The 19,851-nt window shown below is 41.2% G+C and overlaps 1 protein-coding gene across 1 annotated transcript; it reads left to right on the top strand.

Annotated features, from left to right (window-relative positions):
- Nucleotides 1–132: 132 nt before the first annotated feature.
- On the top strand, nt 133–16,195 carry ARHGDIA (Rho GDP dissociation inhibitor alpha). Its single transcript, XM_007427788.3, has 6 exons — nt 133–289; nt 10,671–10,881; nt 12,605–12,688; nt 13,599–13,675; nt 13,803–13,866; nt 14,627–16,195. Exons 2-6 carry the CDS (start codon nt 10,692–10,694, stop codon nt 14,824–14,826), a joined length of 615 nt encoding a protein of 204 aa, XP_007427850.1. The 5' UTR covers nt 133–289; nt 10,671–10,691; the 3' UTR covers nt 14,827–16,195.
- The last annotated feature ends 3,656 nt before the right edge of the window (nt 16,196–19,851 follow it).

The following is a 19,851-nucleotide window of genomic DNA, read 5'->3' as shown; positions in this document are numbered from 1 at the left end:
GCTCTAGCCGTAGCATGTACTCTCTATGGTCTCTCACACGTTCGGTTCCCTTTCCCCGCCTTTGCTTTGGGAGCCAATGCGGGCCCACTGGAAGGAAGTGATGTCTCAGGAGGAAGGCTGAGAAGAGCAGTGGAAAGAAAGCCCTCGGCTTGCTCACGAAAGGAAGTGACGTTTGATCAGTAACACGGAAGTGTGGGGGTGCGCGCGGGGTAGATCTGGGCGGTGGCGGGCGGCGTTCGTCACCGGTGGCGGCAGAGCAGTAGGATCGCGCAGTGGACGCACGTGCTGGGTAGGTTCCATTTACTTCGGTGGAGGATTGGGCCGAGCCGATGCCTGTGTCCGGTGGGTTTCCCCCCCCCCGGTCGTGTCCCATCGGCCTTCCTGGTTGGCGCCTCCGCAGCTGCCTCTGTCTGCTCGATTTTCCCTGCAGGGCATTCGCACGCTAACTGTAGGCTCGCGCTGTAGATGATCAGTGCCTGCAAGCGCTCAGCAGCCGTGCGAAACATTCCTTGCTTTCGGTTTGCAGAGCGCCGTGACTAGCTGACGCTCCTCTCCGTCTGCTACAGACCTTAGACCCATAACTTTTTCGGAGCATTTTCTCAATTCATCCTCGGTGCTGGGAGCAGTGATAGCTTCTCTCGCAGCACTCCCATGTGCTTGTTACACGCTCGGTATAGGTCATTATCAATTGTAAGGGCGGAGAAATGAGGGAATACCCATATTTATCTCTTCTTAAAGATTATTTTCCCCGAATTTCTTGTTATCGTTGGATAATCTCCATGACGGTATTTGTTCAAAGTGCTTACCCATGATTAGTTGAATTGCGATTTATTCAAGCAGTTCATTTTTCTGGGTTTACTCAGAACTGTCACTTAAGCACATGGATAGGAATTTCACAGCCTGCTGGCCTTAAATGTAATCGGTTAATTTGTAGTTCAGGGTATCATGTGAACACTATTTCTTTATCATAAGTATCTAGTAACCATAGGATACAGAATTCACTATAAATATAGTTAGTTTCATTTCCTGACTCTACTACAGGTGGTCCTTGTTTAGTGACCACAGCTGGGACTGACAACTCAGTCATTAAGTGAAGTGGTTGCTAAGTGAAATTGCAACTGTGCTTAGATCTTACTTCAGCTTTCCTTTGCTTTATAAACCTGTGAAGGTTGTAAATGCAAGGATTGGTCACTGTTATAACTGCGAATGGTCGCTAAATGAGGATTATCTGTACCATTCTGTCCACTGTATTTTCTATCCATCTAATCACTGGAAATGGTGGGGATTCTACTTAAATATGTCTGGAATAGATGCTGGGTTGGGACAACTGCTACAATGTTAGGACAACAATGTTATAGTGGATGATTTGAGTTTATTTAGGGTATGTATGCATTATTTATATAATTTATATGCTGCCATCTGCTACAATTATAAACAGCTCAAAGTAGATAAAGATTTAGCTATAAAGGATTGAATTAAGTTTTCATAGTGCCTCTTGAAAGAAGACTGTTGTCTGAAAACAGGATAAGCTACATGGATCAAGCTTAGTTTGAGCCAGCACATAGTTTCTAAATATCAAGTGAAGGAAGGGGAACTTTGGTATGAACAAAATATATCATCATAGCCAATATATCTCCAAGTTTCTAGAGTTAAAATAAATACATTTCAGAGTGATTGCCAGTCGGACAAATAAACACCCCCTTTTTAAAAAAAAAATTAAGCAGTGGTGTGTGTGATGATTCATATTATTACAGGAACCCTGAAATGCAGTCACTACTTTTACCTATTCTGTTTGTCAGAGGAAATAGATTTACGTTGCCGGACGTGGGATGAATTAGAACTGGGTAATAATTAAATGGTTTTATTATGAGGTATAATTATAATTTTTCAGGCTTCTTTGGAGAGAGAAAAAGGCTTGTGGCAACTTAAAGATCAACAGGTTTTAATTATTAGTTTTATCTGGGCTCAGAGCAGTAATAGTTGTATTGCTCCCTGTTCCATAGCTTTATGCGGATCTCTTATTGAGCTTTTTATCTAGCATCATGAGTAGATTTAGTTAATTCTTCTGGCAAGTTTGGAAGCCTACATTTGCTTGTCTTTCTTTGCTAGGCATCTATTATTTCCATATTGGCATAGTTTACAGATTAAGGAGGAACCTTTTCAGAAAACTGGTTGTAATGTTGGAGTTGACTATTACAGGTTAAGGCTGGGATACTATGCATAAAAAGGGAACTAGAAGTACGTTGCCCACCTATTACTGTTCAGGAAGTTTATCAAAGAGAATGTTTTTTTTAATTATTAAAATTCAGTAAAGAGAAAAACAGAGTAATAAATAATAGCTATTTTGGTATTAGCATTATGATCATTATAGCTTAATTTAATTAATTTAAAACTATTGTCACATATATGTCAGGGTTTTGTTTTTGCCATGAAAATGGGGTCATCTTTTGGCATCAGATTTAATGGCATAGATAAAAATCAAATCACTATAAGGAACATGCAGTCTGTTCTGGTTTCTGGGTTGATCTCAGATGGCAAGTGGGTATTTTTACACATTACCTGCAGTGATGGTGATACTCTGTTGTAACACCCACTAGTAGCAGAGATGATGAATGTGGACGAGGTCCTGTCTCAACAAGCTGCTTGTACAGGTGACTACCGCATGTGAACTCTTTGACAACTTTTTAGGTCTGAAAACAGTGTTTAAAAACTTCCCTGTATAGGAAGTTGGTCCTGGCCTGAATACAAAGCCTCTGAAGGAATGTTTTGCCTTATCCTCATTCTGTGGCAGGAATGAGGATAGACCTGTATGTGCCATTCTTATAGGCCCACAGTAACCATATCCGTCCCTTCTCAGTTAATTTGGATGCTCTCTGGGCCCTTTCAGTGGGCCTGTTCATCTTGTGCTTCCTTTAGAGGAACTAAAATCTGGCCAGTTTTGATGCATGGTGAAACACTGCAGAGGTAAATGTGATAGGGCAGAAGCCTGGCCTTGACTTAACCACTCTTGGTTGAAAAACTTCCTGATAAAAAAAAAATGCTAATGAAGATACGGTGTTACTATTTTGCCATATGTTGTGGAAATACACTAGCTGTAGCTGAGTGATATGTGAATTACAGTGCCTGCAGCCTGGTATAATTTAGTGGATTGCACATAATCATGGTTTAGGTACTCTCAGATAAAGGATTGCATGTAGGCCCAAATACAGTAAGTGCTAACAGCAGTAATAACTACCACTGTGCCAAAATTAGTCTACCTAATTGCCTGATCGTGGTTTTCTTCATCTGCTAGTCTTGTGGCACCCTTCTGTAAGGATCCTTGTCCTTCTAAAAGTATTTCTTCCAGCATTCAGAATGCTGCAAGCACACAACTCTTATTACTACCACTACTACTAGTGGTATGGCCACCCATCTCATCTACTGCTATTTGATTTGTATGGCCACCCATCTCATCTGCGCAACTCTGGGTGGCTCAAAACTTTTAGTCCAGTATTTGCTGACTGAGGACTTCCTGATATTTGCAATTAGGAGCATAGTATTTCCAGTAAAAGTGAAAGCTGCTGAAATGACTTGTTTTTACCCTTGTCAATATTCACTGCAGTGTTTCCTTGGTGAAAAGTTTTATATGCTGTAGCCTAGTAAGCTTGTACTATCAGCTAATGCACAAAGGCTGTAAATGTTAACTGAAGGATGAACGCAGGCTGTAGGTCAGAATTGGTGTGTGGTATGATTAACTGGCCACCAGAAGACAATTTCAGAATATTCAAGCAAAGAAGATCCAGTGCTTAGTGGAATCATTTTGAGCCTTTGTGAAAGTGTTTTTTTCTTCAACACTAAAGGCCAGGAACTTTCTTGCCAAAATATTTTTCATTGTATTCAAAGTGCTATCTAACAGTGATTCCTTGAGCCCTCTAGCTGTTTATTACTTATTTTTATGATACTTAGATAAGTATCTGATATATATAAGATTGATGCATATAAGATTGATATATCCCTACTTTTCACTAATTTCATTTTCCCTCATTTTAGCATAATGCATTATGTCTGAAGCTAACGATATCTCCATTCATTGAGCTGGAACCCAAGTGAATTAATTATTCAACCTTGAGGACCATTTGGCTGCAGATTTTCCTAGTAGCAAAGCCCCCTGTCTTACATCGCTGAATGTTTCCCTTTCAGGGTTATAATCTGATTAAGCCCATTTCTATTTTCTTAGAAGAGAAAGTTCTTGAAAGTTTGCTTCCATTTAGTTTCTCCTTTCTTTTAGAAGTCTCCAAAGAATTGATGTATGTTGCAAGGCTTGAATGAGTAGAAAATCTCTTTAAAAAGATTGATTAGGGCAAGTTGCAAATAGGATGCTCAGGTTTTCTCCATTCCACAGTCATCACAGTGGATCCTGGGCATTAATAGAGGATAAGAACTAAAGGACTATTTTACACTATCTTTTTGCTCTATAAAAGTGTTTCCAATGAACGAGAGAATCATTCATTGCTGCCCAGAATATAAAGAGCTGCTCATTTAAAACCAAGACACCAGTTTTCAGGGATGCATTGCCTACTTGTGTGCAGGCCAGCTTTCTTATGTGTTTTGCACCTCTTAGCCTACACTTGGAGCTGCCTTAAATCTTTAAATTCAGCTTCAGCTGTGAGATTCCCTTCTCTTCCTTGGGGGTTATATCTTCAATGAATGTATTAATGTGAAAACAGCTCTTCGTTTTTAAGGGTGCACATTTCCAAGTTGGTCTTCTGTAGCTGTATTTAGGACTAGATATGTTTCTGTACCTAAAAAACTGTTATTCTATATTGGTACTAGAAGCATTCTTAGTACTCCTAGAAGCTCTCACAGTCATCATTTTCTGACCTTCCTCCCTCTTCCTGTCCCCTCTGATATTCTAAGGAACACTTGCCAGTCAAATCAGGAAAGAAACACAATATCAGGCAACTTGGCTTGTGCTTTCTTCATTTTCAATCTAATATTTCTTCTAGGTAATATGAAGTTACTTGCCAATAATTGCAGTTCCTATGAAACTTGTTAATAAATGATACATTTATGAGTACCAGAGAAATCAAATGAATACTGTATATTCAGGTACATTATATGCATGTAGATCTCTACTAATTTTGCTGTGTGTTCTACTTGGTAATATTTTAAACATCTTAATATGCAGAGGTAATTAAAGCAAAGTGATTCCTGCAGGATGAACATGAGAGAATTAACCTCAAAGGGTTGTTGTGGAAGAGTAGGGGGAAGGAATGCTGTATATACTGCTTTCAGCGCCTGAATGAAAAGTGGAATAGAATTCTACAGGTAGTCCTTCTTTAGCAACCACAATTGGGACTGGCAATTTTGTCATTAAGTGAAGCAGTTGCTAAGTGAAACCATGACTGTGCTTATGATCTGTCTTCAGCTTTCCTTTGCTTTTCAGACCTGCAAAAGTCATAAATGTATGAAGAATACTGTCATCCTTTTGTAATTTATACTTCCTATAGATACCTATCTGCAAACTGAATATGCTGCATATGGGTTCTGCTGCATGTGTGTTACTATTCTTTAGTTTTTCCATTGTTTCAGTACTGCGATTTCCCTTACTGAACAGGCTAACAAATAATATTTGGAACATCCAATAGTTTGGAATATTTCAAATCTGAGCCCCTTTTCTGTGTAAACACACTAGTTAGATTGATTTTAGGACTTCTTGGAAACCTTGAGCAATGGGATATGCTTTCTCTTTGAGTCTTTTTCCCTTGCCATAATATCTACTTTGTACTACTTCAAAGATATTGGGACTTCGATCTTGCAAGAGTTGGCACCTTTATTCTTTGTTTACATTCACTCATTTTAAAGAGATGAAAAGTTAAAATGGGATTGTGGAGTCCTTTCCAAGCTGTTTCTGACTGCACACAGCACTTCCCTCATTGTAAGTTTCCTTGACAGGGGACCTGAGAATGTAATTTAAATGAATCTGCTGGTATTTAGCTACACCTGGAAATGACAGATAAAAGGCTTTTGTTCCTTCTAGACATCTTGATTCCAGTGACTCTTAGTAAACTCTTAAGAGGAGGAGGAGGCGGCTTAGAAGTTCTGGCAAGCTATTTCTAGCACCGCCTTCCTCTGTTAATGTGGGCATGGTATCTATGATCTGATGATACAAGAGGCAGCACCTGACCTCTGGAGTCACAAAACCTTGCTTTACCTCCCTGCACAGATCTCTGGGCCTCTTTGTCTATTCCTGTTACTATTAAAGCAATATTTATTACTGCAGATGTCCATGTCTGGAAGAAAAGCAGGTGTAAATCTTTCTAAGATGGTTCTTCCTCCTGTGTTGTGGAGTCAGGCTTTCCCTAGGAAATTTGGCAATCAAAACAGCTCATCACACTACCATTTTGGCAGTCTTTAGAGGATTAGCTTTTTGACCAAGGGTCGTCAGAAGAAAATATTCTCATTTTGTGGCAGTGCTGCTAGGACACCATTGCATGTTTATGATTAGTTCCTCTTATGGTCCACCTTTACTGCATGCAGTCCTTGTCTCTTACGGTTGCTCCTTCTGTGTTAGGGACATGTTAAGTTTCTAGGGTGCCTCAAAAGTATGAGATTCTCATCCTTGTTGGCCACGGGGTGACCCACTAATTGGGGCACATTTTTACCCAGTGCGAGAAAGAGCCAAATTACACACAGATTAGAGGGAAGGCTTTCACATTCTATTTCTGTACAGAAGCAAAGAGGCGTACTCGGGACCAAAATCCAAATTGAGCGCCCAAAGGGGCATTGTCCAAAGGTTTTTATACATTTCACTAAGCAGATAATATTCATCACAATTTGTATTGGCTAAAACAAATCCATGGGTGTATTACATCATGCACATGCATACTACGACTAGGTACCCCACAGTAAGCCATGAGGGGGGCTCATTAGCATCTTATATTTACTCCTAGGGGTGTGTTTTTTACTGTTATAAAGGGTACTATAGTTCGACTTTTAACTAGTCACATATCAGATCAAACCAGAACAAGCCAGAGTGACACAGGAAATCCCTAATGCACAAGCAGCTCCCAATACATAAACACCCTGTCAGGGCCCACATCCTGAAGTAATTTTTTAAGCATAATCCACATATGGATCCCAGGGTAGGGGTCAGCGATAGGTGATTACTGTATGTATTTTTCTTTAAATATACTTACTCATGCATAAACACATACATATATGAAATCTTCACAAAGTTGGGGGTCTGAAAAATCTATGGATATTCTTGGTAACTTTTAGAAAAGGAGAAGGAGTGATGGTGAACTTGGCAGTATAAGTTTGAATATCAAGGTATAGTATATGTGGAGTAAGAACTACTTCTGCTTTTGGCCAGCGTAATGCTTCTTTTCCCCTTTATTGAGAGGAAAATGGAACAGGAACAGAAGCCTTTCAGCCTAGCTCAGGAGAGCAACTGAGTTGTACCACTAGTAGCAAAGTCTTCAGTAATGTTAAAGGCATGTGGACACACCCTTGGGATAGAAGCCAACTTCCTGACTTGAAGGGAGGGCATGCTGCTTCCAGCGCCGTAAGGCTTGGCTACATCATTTTGTACTTTCAGTCATGAGAGCCAGCTCCTCTGCCTTAGGAATGCCACTGCTGTCTGGAGCTGTTCTCTCAAGGGCTCTGTGGACTGGAAATGGATGCCACCTTGCACACCGGTGAAGACTTGATGAGGACTGAGTGGCTGCTTATTCTGAGTAGCCTTTCGGATCACAGAGGAGCTCCCTTGATATTGCATCAGACTTTCTGTCTGCAGAATCATAGCTTCTGTAGTTCTTCATGTAGTCTTGCCGTGGCTGTTCCAAGGAGAGTTTGCTGCACAGTAAAGAGCAGATGCTGCACATCCAGTGTCAGTCCTCTGAGATAGACGGGGTTTCCGGAGCTTGGATACAAAAAGCATTCAGGAGCAGCATACACCTGGTTTCCTTGGAACGGCCACGTACGTTGACTGGCTGAGATGATTTGTTACTCTACAGAAACGTATCTCCAATGTGGTTTTAAATCTACCAGCTTCCTTTCCCACGGGAAAGAAGCTGTTCCTTTGTATTGTCTGAGAAAGCCCTCCCCTTGTTTGTTCTTCCCATTCTCTGTTCTCCTCTAAGTAAAAGGTGAGAGGGCCTGACATATTCCAGCATTTTGGCTTAATACTAAATTGTAGTAGAAAACTGTTGTTTTACAAGTTACCTCTTCACAGTGGTATATCATGTACACCTGATGCTTGTAAGAGGTGGCCAGCATGTGGGTTTGCATGGTGTCATAACTAATCCTATAACAGAACCCTGCCAAGAATAAATGGCTGAAACAAACCTGGAAGAGGCTTAGGGTAGTGAAAAGCTGGGAACCAAGCATCCCTTTGAAACAGCCAGGTGTAAAAGATGTGGAGACTGTCGCCAAATTGCCGGAGTAGATAAGCACATCTGATGAGAGGAGAGAGTGGTTGCTGCCCTTAGACTCGAGGCTGGATGAGACAATTGAATTCCCAGTCGCTTGCCTGTCTGTCTCATCTTTCAGGAGGCTTGAGTGCTTATTGGTAGAAACTACATGGTGTTCCATGTGGCTAATTGTATTTTCCCATTTATAGATGATCCAGTGCTTCACACCTGACTGTGTATATTCCTTGTTCTCACTAAAAATTATTCCGTGCTGTGTTCAGGACTGGTATTTGCTATTTCTGTTCTAGAAAACAAACTAGCAGCCCAATTTTCTGATTGAATCTTTAATGCAGTACATTTCTGGCTCCAACTCTACCTGTTTAACAAGGGCGGAACAATCTTTCTTAAGGTATATTGAACAATTTAGGTGGAAGGTGTGAAAAGAGACTGCTGCTTCTGAGCTTCCTGTGTCAAGCCAACTCAGGTGAAACATTAATCTGTGACTAGCTGTCTAGCATTCTGGTGTTCCCAGGACTGGGATATGTGCCAGACATCAGAGCTTTGCACATAGGAGTGCAGCTATGGACTGCAGCTCTAGTCCAGCCCATGTTTTTGTACTGGAAGTCCTAAATTCAACCCCCAGCATTTCTGGTTTTTCACCTGAAACCCTGGAGAGCTGCTCCTAGTCAGTTTGCAACTGCGTTCGGGAGGATGGTGTCCTCTGGCCATGTTCAACTACAGTTCCCATGGCTCCCATACTTTTCCATGTGACCGTTTTTGGCTGGGAGTTGCAATTAATGCATATTGAGAGCTAAATGCATCATTAGGTTGAGTTTGTAGAAGTCCACTGTCCTCATTCCTATGAATACATGAATGGAGCCCCTGTTTTGACACTCACAAAAAAAATCTGTTAATGCTTTTTTTTTTTAATATAGGGGCATGCTGCTTTACTTGCAGGAATGCTTCTGGGTCCCACATAAGTTCTCTAAGCATTCTTGAAAGATAAAAATGGATAATTACAATTTTGTTATTTGTTTGGCAGCATGCCTACCTGCTCGGAAAAAAGGATTCAGATAAGTGAAGATAGTAAAAAACATTTTTAGTGGGGGGGAGGATAACGAGGTATATTCTCACTAGTTAGTTATCTAGTAATTTGATATTTGGGGACTTCCATACATGTTCTGGGAGCCATATTGTGAATAGGCAAGTTCCTCATGGTAGCCATTTTGTGGAATCACCATAATTAGCTCTCAAAATCTTACCTGTGCTCACAAGAGTAGAGAAGTTGCTTCTCCCTGCTTTAAAGGAATTGATTTAGCATCTCTTCATTACTTTCCTGTTTGTAACATTCTGAGGCAAAGCATCTGGCGGTATTTCAACTTATGGGTCTGCCCTGCCTGATTTTGCTCTCTCTACTGTGTGATACAAATAAGCGTGTACTTTAGAAGCAGCATGTTCACATCTGGGCAGTTTAGTGTGTCCCAAGCGTAAATTATTCTTTGACTGGGTTCCAGCATTTGCTAAGCGTCTGATGGCACAACTTAAGTTTTTTTCTGATCTCTGCATATTTATGCAAATTGAGTCTGAGAAAGAGACACAAAAGGAAGCAGTGAAAGCTATTCTTATGTGCTTTATGTAGCTTGCAGAAGACTTGAGAAGGTGTGAAATAATTGCTCAGATTATAAACACTGCAAATGGTTAGTTACTTTTGCCACCCCGCTTCGTTGTTTTTTATTAATTGTCCTGAGAGTACTTTGAAGTTTATTTACTGCTCCCTCCCCCAAATGAAACAGCTCCTTGAGCTGGCCTTGTTTAGTCTTGGCACTCTCCAGTTGACTGCATTGGGCATGCCCACCTCCCCCAAAGAGGCAGCTGCAGACTTTGCAGTTTTGTGACTTGTGGGGTGATCAGCTTATGTAGGGTACTACTTGCCAGATATAAACTAATGTATTGCACTGGAGGCTACAAAACAGCAGTGGACTTTGCTTAATTGACCTTCTTTTGATGTGGGAAGAGCAGAATTTATACACCCCATGAAAATCTTATTCCTAGAGGGCAAAGTGCAAATTCTGAGCTCTTTCTCTTGAGGATGGCAGGACTTCACCTAGGAATCTACTGTCTTCTGCTTCCCAAAGAGGAGTCTTAATGTGGACCTGACTATTTAAAAAGCCAAAGAACGTGGCCAGCTTTTAAAAAGCCATTATTTTTCCAGGTGAAAAGCAGATAAAACTGGCGGTCCCCAAGGTACTAACTAATGTCCTTGTGTGTATCCCTCAGACATAGGACAGAGTTGCAGAGATGGCTGAGCAAGAGCCTACCCATGAGCAGCTGGCCCAGATTGCAGCTGAAAATGAGGAGGATGAGCACTCCGTCAACTACAAGCCCCCCGCCCAAAAGAGCATCCAGGAGATCCAGGAGCTGGACAAAGATGACGAGAGTCTACGCAAGTATAAGGAAGCCCTACTGGGAAACGTCGCCATTACTGCTGGTGGGTTCCTGGAAGACACAGTCTTTCACTGGGGAGTGTGTGTGAGCAGTACAAGCGACAGCTTGAGAAGCCTGACTTAGCCTAACAAACTGGAATGTTCCATATAGGCTGGATGGGGGTATGGAATCCAGCTGGCCTGTGCCAAGTATTGGATTCTTTTGAGTTCCTGGCTGCCCTTGGATTCATATGCTACGCTGAGCTGCAATATGGTTTCATGGTGTGTAGCTCACCAAATTATGTGAACATAGCAAATGTGGTTTAGAAACCATAATTTATATGCTGTGGTGAACTCAGCAAATTGAGGTTTGTATAGTAAGCCACAGTTAAGGAAACATTGGCTTAGCATAGTGGTCTGAAATGTGTTGACCTCACTTTATGTGGTCTTGCAACAATACTTAGAAGAAAGAGGCAGCCCTCTGGGTTGTGTCTTTCTGCTGCCTGTTTCATTGGGTGTAGCAAGTGGAGGAGGTCACTTACAACTCCAGGGAGGATTCAGAGTGCCTGGCTAAGATCAGCAAGCTGCTCTCCTACTTTGAGCTGTGTGAAGTGAGTGAGGCACTTTCTCTTGCTCTAGGCAAGTTGGCACTCTTTTCTTACCATCCTTCTTATCTCTGTCCATATGCCTAGTTTGCTCTTGCCAGCTGACTGGAAGAGATGTGAAAGGTTGGCATTCATCAGTTTCATTGCAGATCCTGAGGCCAGCAGTTCCAGGCCAAGAAGAAGACATGGCTCTGTGCCTGGCAGGATAGGCCAAGGGGTGGTTGGCATCATCACCACGAGGTTTGGGGCCTGCTTCTTCCAACCCTACAGCTGCTCCTTGCTGCCAATGGTCCTTGTGCAGGGTCTGTTTCAGGTGTATGACCGTGTCAGCCTTGCTTGCTCTGTAGAGCATCTCAGGCAGAGGAGAGACCCTGCATTGGGGGACAATGGCAAGATTTGCAGGCCCAGCGCAGAGTGATACCGTGGGGCCAGCTCTTGTAGAAGCAAGAAGGGGGAAGCCCCGTCTGTCTGGAATGTCAGTTTCTCTGCATCTCAGTGGAGGTCCTGGGATCTCTTTTGCAGAACCAACAGCTCCATTGCTCCTAACCACTCTCCAAGCAAGAGCCAATGGCCTAATAGGCCAAAGAGAAATGGCAAAAATGTATCCCTGATTCTGGTTTATTCAGTATGTCTATGTCTGAGTACTGTGATGTGCTTTTCTATCACTATATGAGGCTTCAGAGTTCAGGCTCTTGAACTGTTCATGAGACCCCTGGAATTAGCATATTATCTGAATATGCCCATTGAACCCTGAAGTGAGCCTTTGTGCTGTTTAATAACAAACCAAAAGCTTAGAGTTTGAGTGAACTCTACAAATAAAACGTATTTCCAGCTAGAATTAAACCAGAAGTAATACTGAATGAGAATTTGAGTTTTGCGTTTGGGGATTTTTTGCAATTTGTCTTTTTTTGAAAGACAGGAAAAGCAGAGGCATAGAAGGAAAAGGAAACACATGTATAAGGACAACGTGAGAACAAAGGACATTAATGAGCCTTCAGATATCTGGAGGGCACCAGATTGGGGGAGATTTGCATAAGGATCCATGGTTGCAGTGCTGAGGGCTAGAAAGCTCTTCAAAGGAAGGCCAGCGTTTCTAGGCACACACTTGGGTTCTGCTGCACTGCAGGAACAGGAGGCCAGGTTTGATGTTTTGCCCTGAGGCATATTTTCTCTTCTCTTGCAGACCCGAATAGTCCAAATGTGGTGGTAACAAAACTGACTTTGATTTGTGCAACTGCTCCTGGTCCCTTGGAATTGGATCTGACAGGTAAATGGGTTGGATCAAAAAATACAGCAAATACTTATGGCACCTTAAAGACAAATATGTTTATGGTGTATGGTTTTCTGGATAACTTCATCAGATGCATAAAACAAAGTATAGTCCATGAAATCTTATGTCACAATAAATTGGTAAGCCATGAGGATGCCTCAGGGTGCTTAGTCTGTTGCAGCAAAAAAACCCCAGTAAGCATGACTGTCCTTCTGGAAATCAAAACATTTCATCTATTCTATAAAGCCTAAGCTGGCTCATATTTTAACCTCAGGATGTTGTACTCAGTAGTTAGCTAACTATCTGATACATATGATCTAGTAGGATGTTTGAAAGCCATTGCTGGCATTAATGTTAGAAGAGCCTGGATTGGTGCTATGCATTATGCTGCTATTTTGATTTTCACTGGTTTAAAAAATGCTGTGGATGAACATCATCAGCCAAGTTGGTGGTGTAAGCTCAAAGGATGAGTAAGCAATCTTTGTGGGCTGGAATTGTGAGAACATTAGTTGGGTCCATTCAGAACAGCCGCTAAGGGAAACCTGCCTATTCACAACAAGGCTGCCTTGGTGGGCCTGTTCAGTCAGACCTGTTTAGCAGAGGAACCTACCAGGATACTCTAATTTTCCAGTGGCAGCTTTGCAGGGACCAAAAGTGTTCCTGTAAATAGGTATATTAGAGACAAATGCTTTGCTTTGTTGCACAGAGCTTCCTATTTAGTTTCCTGTCTGGTTCATATTGGTGCCCATGGACCCTATGTTCCTACCTCTGACTTAAAGCTTCACTTCCATGGTGATTGCAGCCAGGCTTTAAAGCTAATACTGCACATAGAAGTGACTCCACAGGTTGCTTGTCACTTTTGCATCTTCTGGGAGAAATTTGCCTCATTCCTATCTTCTCCTTTCAGGTGACTTGGAGAGTTTCAAGAAGCAGGCATTTGTGCTGAAGGAAGGTGTAGAGTACCGGATAAAGATCTCTTTTCAGGTAAGATCTCCTTTTGAGTTCTTGTAGTGCCTGTCAATTATTCTGTGAATAATTCAGCATATAATTTTGAGGGAAGGCATTTGTCAAAAAGGTGTGTATTGATTTGATATATTCTTTCTCACTATAGGTAAAGAAGGAGATTGTTTCAGGGTTGAAGTACATTCAACACACATTCAGGAAAGGAGTAAAAAGTAAGTGTCGGTTCTATTCTTTTGGTCCTACCTTGTGTTCCCGCGAGTAGTGTCTAGCTCTGGAACAAGAGTTGCAGAGTAGAGTTGAAACTTGGTACTTACTTAATGGAGAGAAAATTAATTTGTGTTTGAATGACAGCCAAAAAAGAGGTGAAATAGCAAAAGAACACACAACCCTCAATTGCTGTGGGTGGCTTTTGGTTTTTCTTCAATTTGAAGATGCATTGGCACCTTTTATTCAGTGTGAAGATCCATTGATGCTGCTGCGCTCTCTGTGCTGAGTGTTACACCCAGTCAGAACAAGATGATGGAATTACTGCCAAAAGAAGGAAGACACTTTTCCTTCTGCTGATTGACAGATACAAGGGCACGTTAAGTCCAGTATCTGGTAGTCAGTCTGGATATGGCTAGGCCTTCTGAGGCATGTTAACATATTACAACCCTGAAGACACCGTTTGGCACCAAAAATACCTGTTTAAGGTAGTATTTAGAGTTTATTAAGAACCTACAACAACAGAGCAAAACAGCAGTGGACATAGGTTTAAGGATAAGAATTAGATTTCAGAAGAGAAGTATGAACGATCGATAGGCCCATCCAAAAATGGGAGTAAAGCTGCCGTTGAAAGATATTGGGGTGCTTGAGCACATGCAAAATAAAGCTAAATTCCAGTGCTGCTCAGATATCTACAGCTCATAGTGCATGACTTCCAGTAACTTTGTTCTTGCCATTCATGCCTTACAGTTGTTTTTCTCTTTCCAGTTGACAAGACTGACTATATGGTTGGAAGCTACGGGCCCCGTGCTGAGGAATATGAGTTCCTGACCCCCCTGGAGGAAGCCCCTAAGGGTATGCTGGCCCGGGGCACTTATAACATCCGTTCTAAATTTACAGATGATGATAAGACAGACCATCTTTCCTGGGAGTGGAACCTGACCATCAAGAAGGAATGGAAAGATTAGCCCTTTCATAGCCAAGACCCAAGGGTTGTTCAGACAGTGGCTACAGTAGAAACCCCTCCCTGTACCAAAGTGCTGGCATTGGACAACCTTCCCTTCCCATTTTTAGCTCACCAGGAAGACCTTTTGGCTCAATGCCCCGTATGTATTTCCTCCCGAGAATCAATAACAATGACCAAACCTGCCCTGTGTCTCCCAAGTGCAGAGGCAGAAGTGCTTCTTGTTCCTCTCTGGCCTTGAGTAAGAGGTCTGCTGCTTCTGTCCCATTTCAGTACATTTCAGGCAGGTGGTAAAGGGGAAGCAAGCAACATTTCTGTCTGTAAGGGAGAGGATTTGGAAACCTTGCTGTCTCTGAGCAAGGGCGAGGTGCTGAGAAGTAATCATTCCATGCAGGCTGGAAACAGTTGGGGTGGCAGGCACTTGCCAGGCTTCGTCATGTTCATGGCCTACACTTTCTCTTTGGGGGATGTGGGTTGCCTTTCCATTTGTGATACTTTTCTTGTAACCATGATGCCTTAATGTTTGTAACATAACACACATCCTCCAGGGAGGGGCTCAACCTTCTTACCCTTTTTTTAATAGGCTTCCCAGTCCCATTCATGCATACCCTCCTGCCTTCTTTCAGTTTGCATCTTCTGGGCAGATAATCCTCCTGCTGAGCTGAGGTCTCCCAAGAGCTTAAGCACGGTTCAGACTACTATCTTTGTGGGCTCCCTGGGGCCAGAGAAGCCCTTGCTTCTGATTAGAGAGAGGTGACCTGTTGATAGGTGTAGAAATTCCTAGTGCCATTGCCATTTCTCTGTTCTGTCACTCCCCAGCCGGATGCAGAGCACTGAAGTCATAGGGTGGCTTCTAGTTTTTAGGGCATTTTCCTAGCTGAGCTGCTCCTCATCTGATCTGAACAAAGAGCTTGTTATGGACAAATATTCAAGAGCAGAGAATACCTTATGTGTCTGGTCTGCCTTTGAAATCATGTGCCTGGCCTGTCAGTATTTATTATTGCCTTGATTAGATTCTTTTCCTTCATGGTGCCCAAGCAGTCCAACTGTCCCCAGCAAAATCCCATTAATCTGGCAGTCAGAAGTAGAAAGTCTGCAGAGCTTCTCCTCTGCTTGTCAGGTGGGTGTGTTCCAGCTCAACAACCTTGCTCAATGGACTATTGTGAGTCCCAAAGTTGTGCTAGAACTGGAACCACATGTATGTGTGTGTGGTTCCTTCACTGCTCTGTCTCTGCCCCAACTCCTCTCCCCTAATCCTTCCTTAGAGAAGATTTTTGTTAAATTGATTTGTCTATAAATCGTATATCTGGATTAACAGATTTGAAATCATTGGCTTCCCCTTTTCTGACCATAAAATAAAATCATGAAACTGATTGGTGTTTTGCTGTGTCCTTTTTTGATTCCTTGCAGTCCTGCTATAGAACAGTGGGTTTATAAATTTATTTTAAAACATTTATTTAAAGAATAAAATAAATGATTACACAAAAGAAGAAAATGAGAAAAGACATAGTGGATAGGAAATAAAAAATCAGCAAATAATATTTACAATTGTTATAAAATTTAAAATTATTTCATTGATTAATTGAATATATAAAACTACTTACCTTTAGAAACAATTGTAAATCACTGCAGAACTGTCAACGTTAATATTTATACTACCACTATTTGTCATTATATAAAATATATACACATGATCTTATTTTAAAAAAATAATGTTAAAAGCAATCAGTAAAAAAAATTAAGTTCTAGTTTCCCTCTCATTGTACCCAACTGGTGATTACATCAGTTTATTTGTAAACATTAAATTGCTTCTGGTTACTATCTTTACATCAAGATAAAAACTGTACTCTTAAGAATTTGAGTTTGCCTTGTGTGACATAAAATATATAGGGAAGCCATTCTTGCTTAAATTTAATCAAATTCTGGATGTATACTGTGAATTTTGCCATTGCTGTGTATTCCCCAAGTTTGGTTTCCCAATCTGTTACTGTCGGCAAGGGAACAGTGGGTTTCATGGAGGAAGAAAGGCTTGCTTAGCCACTTGTGGGGGTGGGAAACCTAGGTCCCTCCAGATTTTTGGACTCCAACTCCATAATGAGCAATTTGCTATTTGGTGGCTGGGACTGATGAAAACTGTAGTTTAGTACAGTACATATGGAGGCACTCAGTGGTTGGCCAATTGTGGTGTTTATAATTAGCATACAGAGACTGATGGGGCAAGCTTCCAAATCATCACCATTTCTTCCCAGGAATGCCATTAAAAGTAGAATTTTTCCATTCAGTAGAAATCATACCTATGGTTATTGCATGGAAGCAACATGTTCTCGATGAGAGGGTGGGAGGCTTAGCAATCTTAGTGTGTGCCAACCCACATTGCCTCTGAATTTCCTAAAGGATTCCAATAGAAGAGAATATCTGTAGCTCATGACTGAACTGTGGAGTCCTTGGTGCTCTCTGAGCTTGGTGGCTTGCTTGCTAGGACTCCACAGTTCCTACATGACTGGTAACAGCATTCTCATTTTACACAAAGTGAGACATTTGCCTATCTTGACCCTTGGTCTATGACCTTTAGAGGCATTGGGCTGGCCCTGCTATTGGCCAGTACCTCTTCTCTTGGACATGTTACAGCATCTGAGTATTCCCTTTAGCATTAATCTTGAATGTCCATTGATGGTGGTGTCATCTGTGAGTACCAGGATGTTAAAGAAGTAGCCTGGGAGAGGATAATTCCTTTCATGTGTCATCATTTTTGAGAACAGAATCCTAGATGCTGAATTGGCCCATAAAGTTTTGTAATAAAACCTTGGTAATGATTTATTCTTTGGAGACAGTTGTGCAAAGCAGTCTTCAGTTTGCAAGCCCACTGTGCAAAGTCTAATCCTGTTCTGGTCAGAGCATAGGTAAAGCCACATATATTATTTTGCTGGCAAGAAAGGTTCAAGAAGCTCTCAGTGAAGCATCCAGGTGGCAAAAGCAGGTATAGGAAGTTCCCAAACTGCAGATTTGGTTCTAGAACTTTTTAAGGTTCTAGAACACAAAAGAGTGGTTATTTGATCTCCCAGCCTTCTGAGGCAGTGTTAAGCTCAAGCAAGAAAAATTTGAAGAAAAAATTTGCAGGAAAAAAGTGAAGAGTAGAACAACAGAAGAAAGAGGCGTATATTTTTGTTAAGGGGGGAGGAAAAGTCACCTTTAGTACCAAAAAAAAAAAAATTCAGGTGGTATGGGAAAGATTTTAGTAGATTTTTCAATTCATGCCTTTGTAAACATTACGTTAAAGCTGTTAAATTTTAAAATAATAGAATGCAAATTATAGAATTGTGCTTAGAAGGGCATAAAATGGATATTAAAAGGGAATTATTAAAAAAAAACTTTTTCAAATAATATGTCCTAGGCATAGGTGACATCAGAGCTGCAAAATTAATTGTTCTTAAATGTATATATTTTTGCAGTAATCCCCATTTCACAGAAGATAAATCAATTAGCATCACCAATCACTTGGCCAAAAAAATCATATAAAGGTCAAGGTGAGTTTTGAGCTGCATTGTCCAATTCACATCCTTGTCCACATAAAGCAACAAAGTGCTGTTCCGTCAGGAGACTAAAAGGGTGCTCCGAGCTGCACATAAACCTTTCCCAGGCAAGGCCAGCAGGCAGTGAAGATACTGATTTTGCTTATCATGAAAGGGCAGCAAATTAGTACTATTACTACTACTATTCTTTTTCAGTGAGAGGAATTTTCTAATTTTCTGTCTTAGCTGTGCAAACAACTTGGCCAGACTGGTCATAGGCTTAATGCATGGACCATCGCCATTCACTATTCCACTTCAGACAACTAAATACCACTGGAATGTCCTTACAATAGTTTGATCTCATTGATCATGTCTCTCAATTTGCTGTGGCGGAAGCAAAGCTGATGCTTCAGGATTTGTGGTGTGAGCTGGTGGGAGGAATAACACCTGCTGTTAACAATAAGATACCAGGATTAAGGACAGGAGAAAAATGTCCAGTCCCATCCAGCATAAAAATAAAGTGAAAAACTTGATGTAAGTAAATTAATAATGCATACGTTCTCACTAGCCATCATGGGGATGTGTTCATGTTATGTGCTTATCGCAGTTAACTTCTCAACCTAGTTTTCTAGATTTGCATAATACATGGAATCCTAAACTAACCACACAGGCTTAATTTGCCCCATATGCTAAGCTAAAATGTAGTTGACTGCTTTGTGATTCAGTGTCATGCAAACAATTATTCATGATGATTTTCAGTGTAATAATTGATGGTTGGCTTTGGCAAGTCTCTAGTTTTGGTATGATAACCTGACAATACTGAGAGACATAAGTGAAATTCAACTGGTGAACCCTGGATTGCCTCCCACCAAAGGTTATAAGGAAGGATTTAGGGCCTAGATAATTTCTCATTTTTCAGCAAGACACAGGACAACAGAGATGGAACATTGTCTTTGATGTTGCAATGCAATGATCAGCCTTCTCCAAGAGGCTGGTTTTCAATTGTCCTCCATATTCAGTAAAATTAGGCATCGTGCTCCAAAAAGAAGTAGCAGCAGCTGCAACAGACTGCCTAGCAAAAATCTAAGCATGAGGACCAGATGATCTCTCACTAATTCTTCTCTCTGCAATGGATTTTTTGAACATGTGTGGAATTCCACTTTATTGAAAGGGGATAAGTATCTAATTTAGCTAGGCTAGCTGTACAGATTTAATTTAGAATTCTGCATGTTTAATTTTTGCTTTTCCTTGTTTTTCCTTTCACAATAAATTAGTTTTTTATATCTAGAGATGGGGCTTCATTGGTTTCATATGGGAATTTCTCATTAAAACTTTCTGTATAGAAGCTATACACAGATACATAGCCATTCCTTGTGTTTTGGGACTGGCATAAGGTTTGTTAAATTCCATATCTCTGGGCTTTGGGCAGGAAAAGCCAAAGCCCCTTCCTTTGTATTTCCCTAGACCTGGGCTGGAGAAGGGAGCCTTGGATAGAAGGATTAAGACCTCTCCAACTGAAA

The sequence above is a fragment of the Python bivittatus genome, unplaced genomic scaffold (assembly GCF_059951505.1).
Source record: "Python bivittatus isolate LINGU-HERP-01145 unplaced genomic scaffold, Pbiv_v1 ctg000220_np1212, whole genome shotgun sequence".
Classification (NCBI taxonomy): Eukaryota; Metazoa; Chordata; class Lepidosauria; order Squamata; family Pythonidae; genus Python; species Python bivittatus.
This window is presented reverse-complemented; position numbering and strand designations above follow the sequence as displayed.